Genomic DNA, 24,708 nt, shown 5'->3' on the forward strand with positions numbered 1-24,708 from the left:
GTTTCATTCAAGAGTGCCTGGAGTTGTCCTGCAACCACCCGCTCAAGCACCTTGCCCAGGAAAGGGATATTAGCCACCGGCCTGTAGTTGTTAACATCCTCCAGGTCCAGATTAGGCTTCTTCAGGAGTGGTCTAATTACCGCCTCTTTTAAAGAGAGCCCAGAGAGCTTCGGCTATTGGGCGGTATAAAAATGTAATAAATAAATAAATAAATAAATAAATAAATAAGAGGCCGGCACCACTCCCTCTCTCAAGGAGGCATTTACAACCTCCTGGACCCAGCCGGCGATCCCCTCCTTATTTGATGTAATGAGCCACGAGGGGCAAGGGTCAAGCACACAGGTGGTCGACCGGACTTCACCTCTCACCATACCTCTTGTCCATTCCTTCTGGTTCATAGCTGTTGGTTGTATATTAACAGAGGTGCCTGGTCTTATAGGTGGTAGGTCCTTTGCTGCTTGATACAGAGATGCTTGACGTTTCTGATTGTTGGCCATTTCTTCTCTGCGTTGATCCACTCTTGCTGGCTGAAGAAGGTCTCCTCTCATTGGCAATAAGGTTTTAGTTCGACGGCCCATCAATGCTTGTGCTGGACTAGTCTGGCAACCCTGTGATGGAGTATTCCTATGTGCCAGGAATCAGAGCCTGATAACACTGCTTTATGTAGCAAGTTTTTAGCTGTTTTGACAGTAGATTCCACCTTGCCATTACATTGTGGGTATGCTGGAGAGGATGTGTGGTGATCAAACTCCCAGTTCTTTGCAAATGAACGAAAATCCTCTGATGCAAACTGAGGTCCATTGTCTGAAAATACTGTGTCAGGGATGCCATACCTTGCAAAATGCTACTTCAGTTTAGCAATGACTGCCTTGCTTCTTGTGTCTGAGAGAGCATCAACCTCCCAGAAATTGGAGTAATAATCAACTGTAACTAGATACTGCTTCTCCCTGAAAGTAAACAAGTCAATTCCAATCTTTTCCCATGGTCTGATGCGTAACTCATGTGGTAGAAGAGTCTCTTTCTGTTGTCTATTATTGCATGGTCGGCATGTCTCACATCCCTCTGTCAAGGATTGAAGTTGTGAGTTCATTCCTGGCCAATAAACACACTCTCTGGCCCTCATAAGACAGCTGTCAATACCTAGGTGTGATGAATGTATTTTTTGCATGACTTCCTTGCGCAAGGAAGCTGTAACAACTGCTCTCTGTCCTCGAAAGAAAATCCCATCCTGTACACTGAGCTCATCTTTGATTAGGAAATATGGTTCTGCTCCTGATAGTACCTGACTCTTGTCCTCAGGCCATCCTTTCATAATTGCTTCTTTGACTGCCTGTAGCTGGATATCTTTTTCAGTGGCTTCTTTAATTTCATTGCACTTAGTTGTTGAAATTGGGAGATAGTGCAACATGTTGATGGATTCAATGTCTGGGTCTCCTCCAAAGTCACTGCTGTTGGGTATATAGGCTCTGCTAAGGGTATCTGCTAACACCAGTGATCGACCTGGGCAGTATTTGATCTCAACATCATAGCACTGTAGGCGCATGAGCATGCGCTGTAATCTTTTTCGAGCACTCAGAAGAGGCTTTGTTATTATTGTCTCAAGTGGTTTGTGGTCTGATATCACTCTGACTGCTTGTCCATAGGTATATTGATGGAATCGCTCCACTCCAAAAACCACTGCTAAGAGCTCTTTCTCTATCTGCGCATAACCCTGCTCAGTCTGTGATAGTGCTCTGCTTGCATATGCAATTGGATGGTCCTGTAAGAGGACTGCCCCGAGGCCTTTCTCAGATGCATCACACTGTAGTGTTAGTGGTTGTCCTGGCTGATAATATTGCAATACTGGAGCATTGGTGATCATTTGTTTCACCAAATCAAATGCTTGCTGTTGGGGAGTTCCCCATTCCCATTCTACATCCGGCCTAGTAAGTTGTCGCGTTGGTTCTGCAACTGTAGCCAAATGAGGGCAAAACTTGGCTAGAAAATGGATCCTTCCAATGATGCGTTGCACTGCTTTTACATCTACTGGGGCTGGCATGTCTCGGATTGCCTCAATCTTGCGGGGGTCTGCTTTCAGTCCCTCTGCTGTTAGGACATGTCCAATATATGTCACCGCTTTCTGTTTCAGTCGCATCTTTTCAGCATTCAGTTTAATGTTTTTTTCTTTGCATCGCTGTAGAAAGGCTTTTAATTTCTTATCATGGTCCTGCTCAGCTTCTGAGTCATCAGACCCTTCACCTACTATGAGTATATCATCTGCTATTATTTTCACCCCAGGAAGTCCTTCCAGGGCCTGGGATAGTCTCCTCTGAAACAGTTCGGGAGCTGGACTGATTCCCATTGGCATTCGAAGCCATCTGAATCGACCAAAGGGTGTTGCAAAAGTAGTAAGCATACTGGATTCCTCATCCAATCTAACATGCCAAAATCCATTCTTTACATCACAGGCTGTAAAGATTCGAGCTTTTGAAAGTTCAGGCAACACGTCGTCTATTGTTGGTAGTGGGTAGTGACATCTCTTCAGTGCTTGGTTCAGTGGCTTTGGGTCAGTGCAAATGCGAAGTTTGCCTGATGGCTTTTTTATCACTAGCATGGTGCTTACCCGGGAAGTATTAGTTTCTACTGGTGCCATGATGCCTCTGCTTTGCAATTTTTTCAAGTTGCTCTCGTACTGGATGGTAAAGGGCAGCAGGCAGTTTTCTTCGTGGCAGGCATACTGGTTCCACTGCTGTGTCTACCTCAAGTCGCAGCTCACCTTCCAGACAACCTTCACCCCTGAAAACATCCCCATCTGATTTTAAAATTCTCTCCATTGTCCATGGGTGAGCCCTTGTTGCTTTCTCAACTGGAGCTATAAAATTCTGGTGCTGAACCTTGATCAGATCCATGGCCTTTATAGCAGTGTACCCCAACAAGGGTTTATGCTTGTCTCCTTCCACAACCACAAAAGTCAGCTGGTACTTCTTCTCATTTTGGGGGTTAGTTATTATAATGTTGCATTTTCCTATAGGCTGCATTGTGCTGTCATTGTACATAATTAATGTGCATCTGCTCTGTTTGATAGGTATGTTGGGTTCCAATTTACTTTGTGGGATCACATTGCAAGAGGACCCACTATCTAGCTGGAAACGCACTGGCTGTTGTCCCACTAGCATTGTTGCATAGACTGCAGCTTGTGATGTGGTTCTTTTCCTTTGTGATGCAACAGCCCGCACCTGACTTTTTTGTAGACTCAGGGAGAGGGCCATTATGTCATCACTACTGTCTGATTTGCCACCATCTTCCTCGACAAGTCTGACTGTGTCTCTAGTGGGCTTCCTTTTGCTTTTGCACATACTGCTGAAGTGATTCAGTTTGCCACATTCCCTGCAGCGCTGTCCTAATGCCGGACACTTTTCCTTTACTCTCTCGTGCTGCCTCCCACAGTAAATGCATCTCACACTGGAGTGTAGGGTAATTGCTTTCTTCTTCAACTTTTGACTCAGTGCATGTATTTCAGAATGTGCAGGACCTCCCAGGGCCTTCACTCTTTCTCGTGAGGCTTCTGCTGCACGCCCCATGTCTAAGCATCGATCTAGTTTGAGATCAGCTTCTCTGAGAAGTCGCTCTCGCAGAGAGTGGTCCCAAGTGCCACAGACTATCCTATCCCTAATCAAAGAATCCATTAAATTTCCAAAATTGCAAGTTGCAGCTAGTGTGCGCAAGGCAGTGACATAGGAGTCAATGCTTTCACCTTCTGATTGCTCTCTGGTGAAAAATTTGTGCCGCTCAACTGTTTCATTTTGTTTGTGGGAACAATAGGCATCTAGGGCTCCCAGAACTGCTGTCAGGGTAGAATCTGTGCTCAGCTTTAGAGTGGTGCACATCTCTCTGCCCTGTTCCCCTAAGAGGTAAAACAAAAGCTTTCCTTTCCTTGTTGTGTCCTCTTCTTCCACAATCAAATCTGTGTACAGCTTGAACTCTTCCTTCCATCGGGCCCAGCGCTGAGCGAGGTTGCTGTCTGCGAGATCTAGAGATGCAGGAGGCTTCAGACCAAATTCCATAGCTTCAAGCTTCTAATTGCTATATTTTTGAGAATTCAAAGTCCATCCGCTGCCACCATGTTTAAGTGTAAATAGAAGGATGCAACAACAGCTAGGGCTGTAACTCGTGTTTTATTCAGAACTGAAAGTAGAAGCCCTGATGCAGCTAGGTGCTGTTCCCTTGAATAGTTTCCCCCCCCCCAGGAACCTGTTGTCCTTGGGGTTTTTTTTTTTTAATCTTTTTATTTTCTACAATACTTAAACATACAGCATACAATTAAAGAAAAGAACATACTACATAAATGTTGAATAAATGTTGAATACATAATGTCATGTCTACATAACATAATCAAACTTAACATATAAGTGCTCCCCCCACCTCGGGATCTCATTCCTGATTCCAAAATCTCATACTTTCTTCTGCTGGCGGTTTCCCACTTCCCTTAGAAAATACAAATATTAGGAACTGTTTCCAAATTCCTTCAAAATCATTTGTTTTAGCTATACCTCTTCTCAATTTAATATTACAAGTCAATTTATCATTAATAGCTATATCCCAAACTTCTTTATACCATTCTTCAATACGAACCTGTTGTCCTTGACTTCAGTTCCACTAATCATGTTACAGCGTATGCCAGGCGTGCGTAGCTGCCTTTATGCATATGCAACCTCCAAAGGGGTTGTGTGACATGTATGGACCCACTGAGGTCTACCCTCACGTAACTCTTGGCTGCTTAACTCTTGCATTAACCCCCATGACTGGGTTCTGATGACACACTGCAACATCATTGAGGATTGCATTTTCCTAATGGTTGCATGCACCCAGCACACACTGGGGCTCATCATAGGTTAAAAAAAAATAACCCATGACAAGCCCACCATGTTGTGCGATCTAGGTCTCTCACTGGTATTAAGACCCAGCTCAGCACGGGGCGCAATCCAACCACACCCCACTCAGTTTTCTCATGAGTTCTTCTTTCTCCCACCCCCAGGTCATTCCCCAAACCCCTCCTACTTTTCATAGGCCAAGACCCAAAGAGCTACTTTTGGCATTCCAGAGAATACTTAAACAAAAGTATACCATGCAAACGAATAGGCCTTTTGCTAACAGCAGCCAAATTTCAATTGGCTTCACAGTACAATAGAAACACCCCAAAGTATCACCTAAAAAAGAGTTGTTTTGACAAAATAGGGGATGCTATTTTTTAATGTTACACCATGGTGTGTGTGTGTGTGTGTGTGTGTGTGTTTTAAAAAAAGATCCTTGCAAGTAAAAACGAAATAGCTCAGCAAGGAGAACGGTTCCAGCCCAGGCTGCTCCCTGTTGGGCATTCAAAATTATGATCCCCTCGCGCAGTCTGAAAGTGGTACAGTCCATTTAACTGCCTCAGTTCTAAGCTGCCTCATTTTGCTGCCTCATATGTGACCAGCCCCTAATTGCTTATTTCTTTGGATCACAATTTCAAGGAAACTGCAGTGATTATGTAGCCACCATGGTTAGGAATGGTTCACACGACGTGCTAAGTCATCATTCCTATGACACGCTAAGCCACAATGTTTAGCTCAAGTTTTAACTCAGATTAAATCACCAGATTAACACTGAATAGATGTGATTACACAAACACATAAACACACACACACACACACACACACACACACACACACACACCCCTTCTAGCTTTCTAACTTCCTTCTAAATGTTTTCAGTGTGTGCTTTGATGCCATCTAGTGTTCTTCCTCCTTCCTTTCTCTTCTCCCTAGCAATTAACCAGGATCCGGGTTGAAAAAAGTGCATTTTACCCATCTCATGAGAGGGCTTTGCACGCGATTGGAGGAATACATATGGAATGCTTACAGGCAACCATCTGCATACTCTTGCCATGCTTGTTCAATGCAACCAAACATTGTCTGTTGGTTCCACGAAAGGGGTGGATGGGAGTGTTACTAGGGGTGGATCTACACAGCGCCGTGAAGGCGCTTGCGTGCACCTCCAGTGCGCCCCGAAACTCATTGTGTAGATCCTGCCCATTGGACTCAGCTCTTCTTCTGTCCCATCCCCCTCTCTGGCCGCGGCATTGCTGCTGCCCAGGAAATAACTACAGTCAGCGCTCGGGGGCCTGGAGGGACGGAGCTGGGGGGAAACGCAAAGGGTCTGAGGCGCTCGGGCGGGGGGGAGGCGTCGAAGGGGGAAGGGACAATGAGGCATGTCTAGCGGCACGGCTCCCCGCGAGCGCGCGTCAGGTGGGCACCGCGCGGGCGGAGGGTCAGCCTCCGGGAGGCAGGGCAGAGCCGAAGAGGCTGCGGCGGCTGCGGCAGCACAGGCGGAGCCAAGGCACTGGGGCTGCGCCTGAGCGAGACGGAGAGCACTGGCGGGGAAGTGCCTGGCCCGGGAGCTGCAGCAACGCCTCATGTCACCTCTGGGCGAGAGATCCCCGCTCCTCAGAGCGCCCCGCTCCCTGCCTCTCGCTCATGGCGACGGTGGCAGGGAGCCGCACCACTAGACGTGCCTCATTGTCCCTTCCCCCTTTGACGCCTCCCCCCCGCCCGAGCGCCTCAGACCCTTTGCATTTCCCCCCAGCTCCATCCCTCCAGGCCCCCGAGCGCTGACTGTAGTTCTTTCCTGGGCAGCAGCAATGCCGCGGCCAGAGAGGGGGATGGGACGGAAGAAGAGCTGAGTCCAATGGGCAGGATCTACACAATGAGTTTTGGGGCGCACTGGAGGCACACGCAAGCGCCTTCACGGCGCTGTGTAGATCCACCCAGTGTCTTCCTCCCCAAGAAAAAGAATGAAAAACTATAGCACTAGGTGGCAGCACAGTTGATATATACATCAACACTATCTCTAAATCAATTGATATAACTTTAAAAAAGTTTATATGAGAGCTATTTTCTCCAAGTCAGCAGAATGAAAGCCTTTCCTAGAAAGATCCAGTTCAAGGTGCAGGTCAAACACTCCTCCCCTGGATTAAAAAAATAGATAAAGCTCTCCATACAGAAAATTAGGCAACTGGCAAAATGTTTATTGCTCGATCCACAGATCATTGCAACACATACAAACTTGAAATGTTACTATACTATTATACAATACTACATATGGTTAAAACAACAGAGCTATCAGATACATAACATCCATTACTAAAATGATGGTAAAACGGGTGAACAGCAGACATTCAGAAACCTTCAATTACTTCTCACTCACAATTCACTTCCATCTCTGAATCTTTATAACACCTCACACCAATAATATCCAAAAACTTTGCTCTACAACTATTAGCTTTCGCTGCAAATAGTGTAACCCTCTGAATCCCGTATGAGTCAGTTGCATGTAATGAATAACTCAATTTTTCCTTAACACCCCTATATTTCCCTTTAAAAAAAAGGCTCCAAAATAACTTTTTCTTATTTCTGCATATAGGGGACATTCAAATACGCAATGTGCTATGTCCTCTAGAACTGGCTCTCCTCAAACACACAACCTGTCTTCTCTTGGTATGCCATGAAATCTCCCCCATTTCATCGCTATATCCACTTGTTCAAATCTTAAATATGTAAGAGCTTTCCGGCGTTCCGTTTTCATGGGTACTGATAGGTATTTCTCAAACTGGTACAGATATTTTGTGCTAGCTAACCATTTCGCTGTTCTTAAGGATGTGAGCGCAGTTATATCACTTTGTGCTCCTACATCCAACACTCGTTGTTTGAAAATATTCCTACTACCTATCAGTGTTGGATTGAGTGCCTGGTTTGGGGGGCGGGGGAAAAGTTTGGAAGGAGTTTCTGCAGCTAAAAGTTCCTTTGCACAATTGACTTTTGTTCCTCCAGACAAATCTTTGGGAGTCTTTAGGTTTATGGTTTAGGTTTTCCTCTAACGTACTATACACAAAACAACACCCCCCCATCCCCCGTCCCCCAAACCCCATCTCCCTATATGGTAAATGAGAGAATGCCAGGTGCAGCCCTTTTTCTGACATGCTGCTATTTTATAGCTTGTGCTGGGAGGCTTTTTGTGGGGAGGCTTTAAAGCATACAGTCTCTGCCCATCTCCCTTGCTCAGTGGTACAGTCTGAAAAACCTTTGCCACTTGATTCTGCCAGTTTATATACTGCGCATCATAACGAAGGCCGCTTTATACGATTTCCTGCTTATCTGTGGTGAGTAGAAATTGTCCCAAACAACCAGATGAATGGCAAGTGGGATGGCCAGATGCAAAGGGCAGTGCCCAATACTGTAGTGTGACCATATGAAAAGGAGGACAGGGCTCCTGTATCTTTAACAGTTATATTGAAAAGGAAATTTCAGCAGGTGTCATTTGTATATATGGAGAACCTGTTGAAATTCCCCCTTCATCACACCAGTTAAAGCTGCAGGTGCCCTGCCCTCTTTTAAATCTGGTCACTCTAGTATAGCTCCTGCAGCTTTAACTGCTGTGATGAAGAGGGAATTTCAGCAGGTTCTCCATATATACAAATGTCTCCTGCTGAAATTCCCTTTTCTATGCAACTGTTAAAGATACAGGAGCCCTGTCCTCCTTTTCATATGGCCAACCTACAATACTGCACCCGCACTAGCGGGATCTCCTTCTAGAGCATGACAAACCCCTGCCTTACCCCAAATACCTTGCAATCCTTGCCAAAAATGCAGCTCCCCACTTACCTGGGGAGCGGTGTTGTGGTAGCACACAGTCCTGATGGAGAGGTGGGGAGGTGGCAGCTGAATCATGACAGCGGCACCAAGTATGCAGCTACGTGGGAGGCAGGGGACACACACACATGACACAATCAAGGCTAGATTGACTTGGTGGGAACATGGCTTTGCCAGCTGAATGGAGGAGAAATTTCCCTCTCTCTTGTCCACCAGAGACCATTAAGAGCAGGGCCTCCCATGCAGCTTCAGTATTCCCATCGCCAACTTCCTGACCCACCCATCCATCCCAGGATAGCTCATTTCTTGCCATGGATGGATTATGTTTAGTTAACGGGGTTGAGAAGGGATTTTACCTGTATGCACATGGACAACAGGGTTTTCCCTTTTGCAAGACTATTAACTCAGCGCTGTTTGGATTTGCCTGGCTTGACAAATCTAGCTGTAGGGTCGCTTATAAAAGCGTGCAGTCCTAAGTCACCACCATTTTGGCACTGAAGGCATTGGGATGGATCCACTGGTAAGGGGAAGGGATTGGACTCCTTGATTTCCCCCTTCAAGAGTGGGTGCCTTTAAAGGCTCGTGCTGGGGATAGCATTAAGACCCATCTCAGCATGGGGGCTGCAATTCAGCCACACCCCAAGGAGCTAGTTGTGGCAAGGGGTGTTCCTCTGTCTCCTGCTCCACCGCCACCCCCTTAAGGCCCCTGGCAGGAGGGATCAGACTGCAGGTGGGTTGTCCCATCAATGGATCCATGCCCTATGCCCCTGCCAATTCTGTTCCAAGCTCAACCAATAAAATTATGGCTACTTATTTAAGCCATTTGTTTTCCCACCTCCCTGTGTGCCAGGTGGTTACTGAGAAAAGGGCCTTTTCAGTCACTGTCCCTGGATCAATCTCCCTGGAGATTCTCCTCTGGTGCATCAGGTGAATACCTTTTTAATCCCCTCCCCCAATCTTTTTTTTTTTACTTTTAGATCTGATTTTCATCTCTGTTAATGTGCGGTTTTTATTCTGCTTGAATGTGCTTTTAGTTTCTGCCTTTTCACTGTTTTTGTATACCTTGACCATGTAAGGTGCCCTGATAATTCATTGAAGGGCATTATAACAATATCTAAATAAAATCAAATATCCACTAGGGCTGAAGTGAGGAGTTTTGATATGTTTCAGGCTTTAAATATTTGGAAAACGCTGTCTTATATGTATTGAGGTCTTAATTCAATAACTCTGTTCAGACGACTTTGAGCTAAACATTGTGGCTTAGCGTGTCATAGGAACGAAGACTTAGCATGTCGTGTGAACCATTCCTAACCATGGTGGCTACATAATCACAGCAGTCACCTTGAAATTGTGGTCCAAAGAAATAAGCAATTAGGGGCTGGTCCCATATGAGGCAGCAAAATGAGGCAGTTGAGAACTGAGGCAGTTAAACGGACTGTACCACTTTCAGACTGCGCGAGGGGATCATAATTTTGAATGCCCAACAGGGAGCAGCCTGGGCTGGAACCATTCTCCTCGCTGAGCTATTTCGTTTTCACTTGCAAGGATCTTTTTTTAAAACACACACACACACACACACACACACACACACACACACACACCATGGTGTAACATTAAAAAATAGCATCCCCTATTTTGTCAAACTACCCTTTAATAGGTGATACTTTGGGGTGTTTCTATTGTACTGTGAAGCCAGTTGAAATTTGGCTGATGTTAGCAAAAGGCCTATTCATTTGCATGGTATACTTTTGTTTAAGTATTCTCTGGAATGCCAAAAGTAGCTCTTTGGGTCTTGGCCTAGGAAAAGTTGGGGAATGACCTGGGGGTGGGAGAAAGAAGAACTCATGAGAAAACTGAGTGGGGTGTGGCTGGATTGCGCCCCATGCTGAGCTGGGACTTAATACCAGTGAGAGACCTAGATCGCACAACATGGTGGGCTTGTCATGGGTTATTTTTTTTTAACCTATGATGAGCCCCAGTGTGTGCTGGGTGCATGCAACCATTAGAAAAATGCAATCCTCAATGATGTTGCAGTGTGTCATCAGAACCCAGTCATGGGGGTTAATGCAAGGGTTAAGCAACCGAGAGTTATGTGAGGGTTGTTGTTTTTAACTTTTGTGTTGTAGCTTCTCACTTTTCTAAAATCAACCATTCAGAAAAGCTTAACATATTCATTCGTTTATTAAAATTTCACGTCACAGTTCTCCAATTCAGATGTCATGAATTCTTGCAATTTTGCTGCCTTAAAAATATCCTTTCATTTCCTCTGAAACACATGCTGAGGTTTGTTTACAGCCTCTTCTTTCCTGTGTGAAAGAAATAGGGACAAAGGAAATAGAAAGCTATAAGAAATGTTTGCATAAATCACCTTTGGCAAGATGGTCTCAAGTGTGGGACGGACAGCACAAATCCTAGACATGTCTATTCAAAGCAATTCCCATTGAGTTCAACGGGGCTTTCTCTTAGGATTGCAGCCCCAGATATTTTAACCTTACTGATGTTGGGTATGCATCTCCCCTACTCCAAAGTCATGACACGTCTACACCAAGCAGGATATAACACTATGAAAGCAGTATGGAAGAGGTATATGGCATGTGTCATGGGCCCCAACAGTTGTCAATGCACTACAATACCGCTATAAAGCAGTAGTGTAGATCGTGCCTCCTATGTAGCAGGATGTTCTAAAAGGATCATTAGACGGGGGGGGGTCACATTTCCCTCCCGTCACTTTGCCTCCTGCTTCTGCCCTGCAATAGGAATGAGCAGCTTCTTCTTTCTTCACACAGGGAAGAAAGAGAAAGCAAGCAACGACCACATGGCTCATTCAGTGGGCGTTTTTATCATGCAGCTTCTCCTGCACACAACAGGAAATAGCAGCAAGTTTCATTGCAGTCCAAAAAATCGGATTTGTTGAGGCTCAGAAGGAGCGGGAGACCCACGGGAGGAACACTGTGTCTTTGAAAAGCCCCATGAAGAACCGTTAGTGGCCAGTTGATAAAACACTTGTCTGAAGAAGCTCAAATGGGGGGGGGGGTGAGAGAGAATCTGTTCAGTTCACATTTTAATACGAACCTACCCAAAGTTTCTAAACAAATATGCAAACCGAAATCCAATTATCTGCCAGTTTTTACACTTGCCCAAACGTTGCAATGTATTTTTCCAATCAAAAAATTGCATTTAGAAATCTGTATATTAGTGAAAGTATCATACAAAAATGCATTATGTTAGAAGAAATTACTTGCAAAAAATGCATGTGCTAGATCAAAAAGGTGTATATTAGGAGAAATGTGCACATAAATGCAAATGAATTTTTGTGAGAACATTTTAAAAACATACACTCCCACCCCACAGAAATGGAATAAAACAAACTTAAGATCAGAAAAATGAAAAACGGAGAAATATTGAATTGACAGGTGCAACTTTGGCTGTTGTAGAATGCAGCAAAGCTGTTTTATGTTTTACTGCTATAGGTTGTTACGGAGCTGCCTTTGAAAGTGATCTGGAGCCCTGAACATCAGTGTGTTAAGCCAGAAAGGATTGCTTTAAATCTGTTTTAAAGTACTCAAAATATTTCATGGAACACAGAACTCATTCAGATATTTGTGGACGTTACACTGATGATGTTTGGCACAGCCTGTCACTCATTTTAGTGCTATGGTTTATAATAAATTCTTATTCCTAATAAAATGTTTTCTGCTATGTGGCAATTTTCTTATCAACATTCACTATTGCACTTGTGGAAATATCTCACAAGAATGAGCAATTAGTTATCTCAGTCTGCCCTGTTCTGACTCAGCTGCTTCTGCAAACTTTAGACAATTCTAACTTCTGAGGAAGCGTAAAAACTGGCGGATAATTGCATTTCGGTTTGCCAATTTGTTTTGAAACTATGAATTAGGTAGGTTGGTATTAAAATGTGAACCTTTTCTTGAGTTTTTTTTTTCTTAGCAGTTGCATTTTTTCAAAGTCATAAAACTACTTCTTGGTTTGTTTTTAACAGATGTCACATTAATGGTAGACCTCTCATTTAACATAAAGAAAAGTCTTTCCACAATGACATTACCATATAAACTCTGGATTCCTTTCGTATCATCCGCTGGAAGGCGATAATTATTTGGGTTCACATAGGAATAGGTAGGATACATCAAAGATCCAGGGACACCCGAATGGTACAGTCCCAAGGAATGACCAATCTCATGTGCAGCAACAATGAAAAAGTTGGTTCCTATAACATAAAAGACCAGGCAGACAAATGATTATTACTTATGTGTTTACGCGCACACACACACACACACACACACACACACAAGTTTTTATTTAATTATTATTTCTACACCTAGGAAAAAGAAACCAAAAGGAACCAAATGCACAAGATGGGGGATACTTGGCTCAGCAATACTAGAAGTGAGAAGGACCTTGGAATTGTTGTAGATCGCAAGCTGAATATGAGCTAACAGAGGACCGTGGCCAGTGTGGCATGGGCTCACAGGTCCTCAAATGGGCATGGAGCTGCATGGGGTGGCTCTGTGCCCTTCGGGTGTGGGAAGGCAGCAATTTCACCATCCCTCAGTTGGCGGGGAAGGGGTTTGGGTGAAAAGTTTTTTTTTTACTTATCTTTTTCCCTGGATCAGGGCCATGTGGCTCATCTTCTAAAAAAAATAACAGTGCCTGTGCTATCCCTCTTCCCTTCTGGGACATTACACGGCTGTATAGAAGCTGGAGGAGGATCATGGAAGCAAGTAAGCCCGTGACCCTCCCCCTCCCTTCCGCTATACCCTTAGGTGTGGATGGGCCCCTGGGCACTATCTCTCAATCCCAACTCAGCTCCCAGTTTCCTGACCTGTCAGTAATTCTCTTCATTCTCCTTCTACCTGACTTGCTCCAACGGCCACAAACTCCACCCACCATTCCATTCTAGCCTCAGCTATCAGTCACTCCTCCATTCACTCTTATGTTTTAATGGTACAGTCAGGCTTTTACATAAAAATCATAAAAATCCTCAATCTGTCTTGTTATGTTGTGGTTTAGTTATAACAGAAAACAACAACAATGCAGCATAAAAGAATCTCATCAAGTTAAAAGGCCTTGGGGTGGGGTGGGGGAATCACTTGGCACTGGAAAACTATTCAGTCACTAGGCAAGTCTGCCTGGGAAAATGAAATCCACAAGCAGGGTGCCACAACTAAGAAGGCCCACTGCCCAGTTGTCTCCCACCACACCGCAGACCCTGTTCAAAGATTAAGATGTTAATCAGGGCCCTAGGCTTATGCCTACAACTTCCAGCATAACTTTTGCAATTTTATTTGTTAAAAGTTAACTCACAGGCCTAGCACCGGCCCACTACTTTAAGACGTTTACTTAGCAGGCCCAAACAATTCTGGGTATATGAGTTAGTTATATATAAACAATACACGGAGTTCTTTGAGGGAAAGAGATTATTTGTGCTGATACTCCCATGCAGTACCTTAAGTCCCCAATGATAATAATGCAGATGAGTAAATCAGGGAGCAGAGCCCCAGCACCTTTTTAAAAAATATAGAATGCCTTTACCTCTGTTGGTTTCTGACCAGATCTCATCATTATCAAAGTGCATATCTCCACCGAGGCCTCGTCCAGGGGCAAAAGCGTGAGCCAGATCTCCACCTCTCCCATCAAAAGGTAAGTTGTCACCATGAGCTGAATTGGAAGAGAAAAATCAAGATATCTCCAGCTGTGCAAGAAATCAACAACTGTAACAGTATTGTGTTTAACACCTTGGAGGAACTGACACTTGTTTTTCTGAGGACCTGGATCATATTTCTGAGCGCCTGTCACCGTGTATAAAGTAAATTGAGTTAACGTAACATGATGAATTAGGGCTTTTGCCCCGAAAGGCGGCTAAAAAATGTTTTAAATAAATAAATAAATGATATAGCAAAGGAAGGGAGAAACGTTTTTCTGGCATTAGTTGTTAAAATTAATACAATACTCATAACAATTAAGCTACAAGGTATCAATTTGCCATTTGCTGGGCTTATCCTGTTGCCTTGGAACTAAAGGTGTTTGCAGGGAATCAACTCTGAAATGTGCAGGAGAGGAATATTAAGACTTCATGACCACACAGTTTGCAAGGAAGAATTATCCAATTTTCTCTTTGGACTCAGAGGGACTATTGGTTACATTGTCCTGGTTCAATCAGATTCCTTCTGCATTTAGCTCTACGAGGACAATCACTGAGTGGTTCTGTATATCTGCAGCTCTAACTAAAGATATTTTGTGCACAATCTTATCGATTGCACCCTTGGTGACAGGAAGCCCCCTGAACTCAGGCAGGAGAAGTGGCAGAAATGATCGTCACCTCTTAACCTTCCAGCTCTGCAGATTTTGCTACATCCTTAGGAGTGGGAGGGAAGGTGGCTGGAGAGGGCTCAGGATAACTTGTATCCTGGGGCACGTCTTCACGAAGGGTTTGCCCCTGGGTGGCTTCACAGTAGCGGCATGTCATCTCCATGGCACAGATGCCATTGCGAAGCCATCCGGGGCAAACCCTGGAAACTCTGCTCCAAGAAAGTTGGGCACTTACCCTGACTTTTTTTGGCAGTGGAGCCATGGTGCCCTGTAGTGAATAACTGGCAAGGAGTCCAACTGCATGAAGAGGAGGCATCTCAAACAGGCGGCCCCGTCTTGGTTTTTATTAAGAATTAAGTGGTTACATTTCTTGTATACAAGCTATGATTGGTTGTTAAGTACAGCATGTTAAATGCATGATTACCTCGTGCACAGGGGGTGCACAGGAGGTGTTGGTTAGTGTGTGTTCAGCATGAATATACCATATAAGGGTTAAGGAAATACGTGATCACAGCATAGTGTCTTCAATACTGTATTGTATTCTGTGGCTCTTGAGTCAGTGCATCAGCACATTCCAAGGCATTGGCCAGCAAGTACCAAGATGTTTCTTAGCAAGGCTTTATCTTAAAAGTGTTATCCTGTGTTCCAGCACATCTCAGCATGGTATGCCAATACTGAAAGTGTGCCAAAGAGAGGGATAACAATTTCCCCTACAGTGCCCCCTGATGGGTTGCCATGGGGCTCCCCATGGCTGTAAAAGTTTTTTAAAAACAACCGGGCGAGGAGGAAAGGAATGGGGCCATTCCTCCCCCATTTTAATTTTTTATTGTTATCTGTATCTCTGCAGCTGCACAGATACAGATAATAAAAAGAAATAGGGAGAAGGAACGGGCACTCAGAAGGAGGAGAGGACAGGTGTTTCGTCCCGAGTCCCTGCCCCATCTCCTTGCGTCCCCCCTCTGGCTGTCCGTTTCTCTCCCCCATTTCTTTTTTTATTATTATCTGTATCTGCATAGCTGTGGAGATACAGATTATAATTCTTTTTTTAAAAAAAAAAAAGCATTGGGGAATGGCCTCGTTCCTCTCCTCTCCCCCCCCCCCCAATTTGTTTTTTGAAAAACTTTTTAAAAACCGGGAAAATTCACACTTGCATTCCTACCTGTGCAGAAGTTTTTTTATATGTAAAAACATTCTCAGACTCCTATGAAGTGTGAGGCATAAATATGAAAACTACAAAATAAAAATAAAGCTAGGCAGCCTTACCCCTAAACTCAAAGCTAATTTCAATATCAGCAGGTCCACTTGTTCTTCTGAACTGCAGTGGGGTCACATCACTCCACACCTTAAATGCCTTTGCTATGGTTGTGTCCACTTTGTCTCGACGGATATCCGCATAATAAGGGTAGTTATTGATCCTTGGAGCAATGGAGGAAAATACTATGTTAGTATTTGGAATTCGCTTCCCCCACCCCCGCCCATCTCTCAAAAAAGTGAAACGTAATTAACCTGTAAGTCAACACTTTCTTATTCCATCGTGGTCTTCCAGGAAATGTACTGTAGCTCGCGACATCCGGAACTCCACATCTAGGCTGTTCCATTACTTTGACAGTTTCGGAATCCATTCTTCCCGTTACAGTCAAATGGAAGAATTTCTGCATTTCTTTGATTCGTTCCTCCAGAGTATGCTGGATTACATCATTCCCGGGTGGAAAAAACTTGTTAAGATAGGCCTAGGGAAGGAAACGTATGAGGGGTGAGTGGAGAAGAAGAGAGTTTAACATTGTGTCTTCAACAGGCTTCTTACCTATCCTCTGAAATTGCACAGACAGAAATCAACATTATTAAAAATAGCAAGGCTGTAGCATTAGAACAGATCTAACGAACATGAGAAAGGCCACGATAGCTTAAAAGGCCTTCACCTGGCACTGAAAAGATGAGATACAGCACCTGAGTAGCCTAGTATTTCAGAGAGTATTCCACAGATGAGGCACCACAAGTGATGGAGTAGTCAATTTCACCAGTCAGCAGCAGTGGGTGTCTTTATGGCACCGCTTTGGCTGCGCATTCCTTAAAAACCCTGTGGCATCACAGTTGCAGGGTGAGAACAATGAATCTCTACATCAGGAATGAGCGCGGGCTTTCTGGTGGCCCTTTGGCCCATCGAGCATGCCCTCTGTCCGGCCTATCTGCACTTTTCGTGACCTATCTGTGGCTGCGATCTGCACCAAGAACACCCCCAGCCTCAAGCCACAGCAAAGCCACCCCTGATAGGCAGTGGTGATCTCGGAGCAAAGGAAAAAGACATGTTAAGTCCACAACATTTTAAATGTGCAGTTTCGGGGTGGGGGGGAACCTGTCTTGGTTGCATCGTATAACCAATGCAGTACCACTGTGTAGCCATCACGGCATATATAGGGCATGTAAACAGCCCCCACTAGATTTGTTGGGAAATTTTGAAGTCCAGGCCCTCAATGTGACAGCTCCCATAGCCACAGCTCCAAGGAGCATGCAAAAATGCAGGCAGCTGTATGGATCCAAATCAACAAACGGGTTCTAGCTAAGCATGATTAAGTCAAGACCCAACTCTATGATTGACCAGCAATGCTAAATATGTACATGTAGGAAGAAACCATACATTGCATTCTGTGTACAACTAATATCCCATAAAGAATCCTGCTGATGAAACTGTTTCTCAAAATACAGCAGCAGGACATTCCCTCTACTGTTCTGTGGCATAACCCTTGGATGGTTACCTACCTCTATGGATTTCAGATCCTTGAGGCTTGACTGTCCATATTGGTGTCCTACTGGAACGGCAAAGCTGGAAGACAGCAACGCTGCTGTGCACAGGAACCACACGAACCTCATGATAGTAGTGATCAAAGAGTCTATACTGAAAGAAGAAACTCTCTGGCCTCCAGTCTCTTGCAGCCAAGCGGCCAAGCTTATATAAGCCTGACCAGGGACATATTGCAAAAGTCTAGGTGATTCACTTCAGGGCATTTGCCTTCTTTTTTTAAAAAAAAAAATATGTTTCTCAAAAATTATTTTGAAGTGTCACAATTCCAAGATGGCTAGAAGGAAGCATTAGATGATATCTCCCCCCTCCCTGCTTGTTGACATTTCCACTGATGTCATTCCAGAGAAGAAGGGAAGCATTTTGTCTCCCCCTCCCCTCCATTCAATCTTTTCTTCCATCTCTAAAACCAACAGGTTAGAGGGAAGTTGGTTCCTGTAATTTTAGCCAGTGCACCAACTGTACAACCCCACCTTTCAGAGAATTCCATTATTCTTTGTTTGCTATGGAGACACATTGAAATATTATCTTCTGTGTAGACACCTCTATAGGGAGAGCAGTGCACAGGCTGCTCCGGGTGGGGGGGGGATGGAGGAGAGGCAAGCATCACCCCCCAACAAGGAGCTTGCCACCCCACTTGCCACCCCAGTTTCTGGACTCCTATTATAATTGCTTGCATTCTGGGGCGGCCAAGAAGGCAGCAGCAGTGGAGACGAGGGTTTGCTCCAGTTCCAGAGCCAGTTCCAGGACTGCTTGGGCTGCTCATTGCTGGGCGACTGCTTGGGCGGAGGCTTTGAGGCCTCATTGTCATGGTGATTAAGTATCTGGAAGAAGCGGCTGGTTGTTTTAGAAAGAGGTGGGACAAGGTGGGAAGGTTGGGAAGGAGCGACTGCGCAAGAGTGAAGAGGAGAGCGAGCACATGCCAGCCAGGTCAGGCCAGGCCGAGGCTGCCCAAACAAAGAGCAGTCTCACTGCCAATTCCTTTGTGGGGGCGGACGCAAGAAATGAGAGACGACACCACAGATTGGATTTAAACTGGGCCACTTTTATTCAAGAACTGCAAAGGGTTCCTGTCGGGCATCCAGTCAAGCCTGCAAGCAGGCCTTCTATGCGGAGGGGCGAGCTTTCACGGCCCAGCGGGTGGCGCTTTGTTTCTCGCCACCCTGCTGTCCATCCCCTGATGGGGTAGGGAGACCTTCCCTTGTCACCCCCAACCCACGCCCCCTTGGCTCAAGGCGGGTGAGAGAGGTCGGCCTCATAGGTGGTCCTTATCCCCCAGCCCGGCCACCAGGCTCAACACTGGGAGCCCTCGGGAATCACCTATCACTGTAACAGTGCCTATGAATGCCCGCCATTCGATTCCCTGTGGATGCCCGTCCCTACCTGCCATGAGTGAAATGTGACCAAATTAGATCGCAGCCAGATTCGCCTATTTATGCTCCCAGACTGTCTTACAGTGTGGAGTAGGCGAAACAACTCACGTCCAATTCAGAACGTGAGCAAAAAATTCCTACTCGGCTCCCTAATGGCGACCAGCAAGCTCACAATGTCTACAGGGAGGGAGGGAGGGAGCCGCGAGAGCGAGGAAGAGAGTCTCCCAGGGGTGAGTGACCAGCTTATATCTGGTCAAGTCCCCTCCCAGTCCAAAGTGGCGCGAATACCTGCCCAGTGCAGGTTGACCGGTCCCCCTCCTTGCACCGCCCACAAATCCCTCCCCGTGGCCTAGGCACGGCAGAATGGGCATTCTTGCTTGCTGCTTTCAGCATCCCTGCAGGAGCAAGATCCAATTGAAGAGAACAAAGCAAGCGAGAGGAGGAAGGAACAAGGAAGGATAAGGAGCAACCGGCCCAGGTCCCAGGTCACTGCCTCTGCTTTCCCCGCTGCTGCCAACTGCCCCCACCCCCACCCCGTTTAAATTAAGTATGTTTTAAAAGATCCTCCTTCTTTTCGTTAAGTTACTGATATCTTATTTCATTCCCTTAAGACAGTCTGCTGGCAATCTAGTGTTTCATTTCTATTATTGCTCTTCCTTATAAAAACACTTCGTAATATTGTTTGTCAGGAAAATGCTCAACACCCTATTCAAATCTTCTGCACTGAGGAACGTTTTATTTACCTAGGGTGACCATATGGAAAGCAGGACAGGGCTCCTGTATCTTTAACAGTTGGATTGAAAAGGGAATTTCAGCAGGTGTCATTTGTATATATGGGGAACCTGGTGAAATTCCCTCTTCATCCCCACAGTTAAAGCTGCAGAAGCTATACTAGAGTGACCAGATTTAAAAGAGGGCAGGGCACCTGCAGCTTTAACTGTTATGATGAAGAGGAAATGTCACCAGATTCCCCATATATACAAATGACACCTGCTGAAATTTCCTTTTCAATACAACCATTAAAGATACAGGAGCCCTGTCCTCCTTTTCATATGGTCACCCTAAAAATTTACCCCACTTTCGCCTTTTTATGAATTGAATCTGGTTGGTAGAATATTTCTGTGCTGGTTGCAAAAAGCTTTTGGGGGGGGTTTAATGTTCAGTACACTGTCTTCCTTTATAGTGTTTGTTTGTTTTTTGAATGTTGCTTTTTGGTATCAGCTTGTTTTGCCCAGCGTATAATAGTTCTGCTAAAGTTTTATTGTTTAACATTTGTCTATCTGGCCAGCTCAGTCTGAGCAAGGGTGGGGTGGGGTGGGGTGGGGTGGGGGCAGGCAGCTTCAAGAATATCACTATCATCATCTTCATCCTGGTATGATCTTATTGCTTTTTTTATGTTTCTGGCTGCTGTTGGTTGCTGATTTCCTTTGTTCATTTCTGGGCAGCTAGGGAATCATTTTCCTGCAGTGGTGGGGCATTTCCCTTAGTAGAAATACTTTTGTTTTAACAAAACCCATCAGAGCGCAATAGATTAATGTAAAAATCTTTTCATGGGGTTGTAACTGAATAGGGAATGCATTTTAGTCTGTGCTGCCATGTTGTGTAAAAATCTATTTGGGCTTGGTGTGTGTGTGATTTGCAGGTTGAGAAGTGTGTGTGTGTGTGTGTGTGTGTGGGCCTAGAATCCATTTTATTTTGCTGTATAATTCATCTCAATTATGTTGTGAACATGTGGTTTTAAAAAATCATTTATTTCCTTTTCATGGTGCAAGTTAATACAGATTCCTTGCTAAATTCCTCCTGTTTGATGGGGCACGTTTTTCCCCATTAAACATGTGATTACGTAACCCAAACTCTCTCCCTTGCAGTCATTGAGTCTTATTTGCCTAAACTTATTCTTGACAGTTTTCCAAACTATACTCCAGTACCAGCAGCCAGCCAGCTAGAAAAACACCCTTGGAAGAATTCATCTGCTTATTCCATGGATCTTTTTCTTTTTTTCTCATTAGAGTAGGCCAGGAAAAATGAGAGGGGGAGTAAATAATTAATCTGTTCCTTCTCCACGTCTTCCTTTTTTCCCCTTAGAGAATTAGGACAGGAATGGGGTGGAGGTGCAGAGAATCTTCTCACAGTGCAAGCCTATGAATGTTTACACATCAATTAATCCCACCATCTTCAATGCCTCTTATTTCTTTTATTACATATTACAAAGGCAATGGATTGTAATAAAAACACCCGGCATCATCAGGAGCATCCTCTTCAAAAACATAGTCTTTTGGATCTTTAGATTACTACTTCACAAGCCGAGCAAAACTCAGGAAAAGGTCTGATGTCAGAAGCACACGGTTCCTCGGAAAGACTAAGTGAACCAGAATATGACTGGTCTGATGTCACAGAAGTACGGGATTCCTCAGAAAGACTAACTGAGCCAGAACTTGACTGGGAGGAGTAATTATGTAGCAATAGTAGTGAGTCTGATATTTCTGAATTCTGTTGCCAGATGCTGTTTAGGGGTTGAGTTAATGCCTCCTTTTGTAAATATATATATATTTTTAAAAAATGACATTGCACAGTCTCAAGAAGAAAGTCCAATTCTGGCTGATCAAAAAAGTTATCCATCAACAAAATATGGCCAATTATCGTGAAGACATTTCAACCCAGCATGGTACAAATGCTATTCTTGGTTAGAATACAGCATAATACAAAATGCTGTGTTATGCTTTGCTTGTCTCCATTTCTCTGGGAAAGATCCCTGTACTGTTGAATCCATTTACTCATAAAGGGTACAACAACTGGAAAAGAGCTACTGCTAATGATTCAGGATTGAAGCTGCACAACAGAAGTGCAGTCCACAAAGCCTGTATGGTGGCATGGGAGAGTTACAAGCAAACATAGAAATCCAAAGGAGGCTGTTTTAGTGCAATTAAGTGATTCTCATAAAGAACTTATCAAAGAAAATAGGCATTATATACCTACTCTGACAGAAATTCTTTTGCATACTGCTGTATGAAAAATTGCTCAGCGGAAAGTATTGATCCAAAAAACTGACCATGAATTTAGAATTAAGGTGTTCCTTCCTGTTGTTTATCACACTATTAGTGAACTTCAGATTACAGACAATTGCAATTTTTTGAATGGGGTTAGTGCTCTCAATCCCAAGTGCTGTTACTTCCTTGATCCAGGAAAACTCAGACCATTTGCAAGTCATTATAGAAGTGACATGGATGCATTTGAAGCAGAACTCAGACTTTCCCCCAAAGTTCTAGAGTGGTGTGAATGAGAAAGACAAATAAAATTGACAGAATGAACCAAGTGCTTACACTTCTTGAAGACCTGAAACTGTCTTTCAGTGAACTCTACTGTCATGTTCATGCCTGTTCCCTCTGGCATTCACACATGCTGGCAAGCTGACACGAAACACTCACATCAGTGAGACTTATTTTATTGAGGAAATCACACGGTAGACAAGCTTAATGGTTACAGAGTCTCCTTTGTACCTCCCCCTACAGTTTATTGCTTGTTGGAGGTTGGACAACTCCCCCTCCATTGCATAGGCTACTGCTGTTCCCCTCACCCTGCCTTGAGACTTTGTGGCATGCAATCAATGGGATTTATTTTTGAGTAAGGGAACCAGCGCATCTGTAGTTCATGAACTTGAAGATGCACAATTGAATTGTGTGTGAATTGTTTCCAACTGAGGTTGGAGGGGTGGGCAGGAAAGTCTGGTTACCGCCCCACCCCGTCTCACTCTTGCTAATTATCGCCCCCCCCCCCCCTGCTCCAAGTCATTGCCTGTTTCAAAAGACTGAAAGGGAAGTAGGTAACTGACTGGACATTTGGGTGAAACTGACCAGCCTTGTCTAGGATCAAAACTGGGAGCGGAAGGGATGGGAGAGGTTGCTTCTTACTGCCCTGCATCCCACCAGCCCGGCCTGGAGCGTGTTGCTTTGAAGAGCGCTCCTATGGTCCTTTGCAGTGGTAAACTATAAACTCCAAGGGTTTAAGGGAGGGAAATTTTAAAAATTTAAATAAAAAATTATTTGTTTAATTTCCATTTAAAAACCCATAACAAATCAATGGATGACCCAATCCGATTAAAATCTGGTATGCTGAAAGACCTACTTAGGACCTGCCACTGTGCCAATTTGGATCTCTTTATCTTTAAAACTGAGGGTGCTGCTGGAAAGGAGGGTGCATTTTCCACATTTCTTTTAAGGTGAAACTGCCTACTCAGGAGGAAGCAGTTCTTCCCTTGTTAATGCAACCTGGGCTCATTGTCTCGGATTGCAAAAGAGAAATTGCATTGAAGATGAAAAAGAGTTGAGTGGCGTGTATAGCACTGGACTCCCAAAGCAGGCAAGAAATCAATACAAAGAATGTTCAGGAGCCAGTAGGGTATGCACGAAGGGAAACATCTGCCTCTCCCCCTTGGATGCGTGTGACTGCTTGCTCCTGAGCCGCCTGCTGTGCAAAATGTTTCAAGGTTCCAGAAACCAGGGAGTTGGGGGGTTTTAAGGTGTGTTTTTTTCTTTGTACTGCGACAAAGGCTCAGTTAAAAAGGCACACAGAACTAAAGAGTCTCTCCCCACACACACACCTTTCTTTCCTCCCTCATTGTCCTGTCTTACTTGATTTGTATATATGTGGGTGAGGGTTGTTGCTGCTGCTTTTTGCTTGTTCAACTCGGGGATTAGCCACTCCTGTTTCCCTGCCAGGAGGAAGCAGGAGTTCGGAAGCAGGAGTAGGAAAGGATTTGAATTGGAACACCCCTCTCCTTCGTCAGCAATACCGCCCCTTGAAAACACGACCACTGTACACCGCATTGAAAACAATGGATGAAAACACATGTTGAAATTTGAGCGATGTGCTTTCGCATGACCAGAAGAGCCAGACTTTCTGCGCACCAAAATATTTCGCTATGAGGGGCGGAAGAACCGCTATTAACTCAACCCCTAAACAAGCATCTGGCAACTCTGAAACACGTTTGTCTTCAGAATTATCCAATTCAGAAATATCAGAGTCACTACTATTGCTACATAATTTCTCCTCCCAGTCAAGTTCTGGTTCAGTTGGTCTTTCTGAGGAACCCCGTGTTTCTGTAACATCAGACCAGCCACGTTCTGGTTCAGTTAGGCTTTCTGAGGAACCTCATGCTTCTGTGACATCAGACCAGTCATGTTCTGGTTCTGGTTCAGTTAGTCTTTCTGGGGAACCCTGTGCTTGTGTGACATCAGACCTTTTCCTGAGTTTTGCTTGGCTTGTGAAGTTAGGGTGACCATATGAAAAGGAGGACAGGGCTCCTGTATCATTAACAGTGGTATAGAAAAGGGAATTTCAGCAGGTGTCATTTGTATGCATGCAGCACCTGGTGAAATTCCCACTTCATCCCAACAGTTAAAGCTGCATTAGCCCTGCCCTCTTGATCAGATAGAAAAGAGGTCAGGGCTCCTGCAGCTTTAACTGTTGCAATGAACAGGGAATCTCACCAGGTACTGCATGCATACAAATGACACCTGCTGAAATTCCCTTTTCTATACAACTGTTAAAG

General features: G+C 44.6%; 2 protein-coding genes across 2 annotated transcripts in view; both read right to left on the minus strand.

Moving 5' to 3' along the window:
* The window catches only part of YAP1 (Yes1 associated transcriptional regulator), a 451,661-nt gene that overhangs the window by 206,451 nt on the left and 220,502 nt on the right, over window positions 1-24,708 (minus strand). The window lies entirely within an intron of this gene.
* The window catches only part of LOC134399656 (matrilysin-like), a 29,635-nt gene continuing 15,879 nt past the window's right edge, over window positions 10,953-24,708 (minus strand). The window contains exons 2-7 of the mRNA XM_063127738.1: window positions 17,748-17,945; window positions 16,497-16,720; window positions 16,254-16,405; window positions 14,214-14,339; window positions 12,727-12,888; window positions 10,953-10,969 (exon numbers count right to left, since the gene is read on the minus strand). Coding sequence (XP_062983808.1) covers window positions 10,953-10,969; window positions 12,727-12,888; window positions 14,214-14,339; window positions 16,254-16,405; window positions 16,497-16,720; window positions 17,748-17,945 — 879 coding nt within the window. The remainder of the gene's footprint in view (window positions 10,970-12,726; window positions 12,889-14,213; window positions 14,340-16,253; window positions 16,406-16,496; window positions 16,721-17,747; window positions 17,946-24,708) is intronic.

Source organism: Elgaria multicarinata, chromosome 5 (genome assembly GCF_023053635.1).
Source record: "Elgaria multicarinata webbii isolate HBS135686 ecotype San Diego chromosome 5, rElgMul1.1.pri, whole genome shotgun sequence".
Taxonomy (NCBI): Eukaryota; Metazoa; Chordata; class Lepidosauria; order Squamata; family Anguidae; genus Elgaria; species Elgaria multicarinata.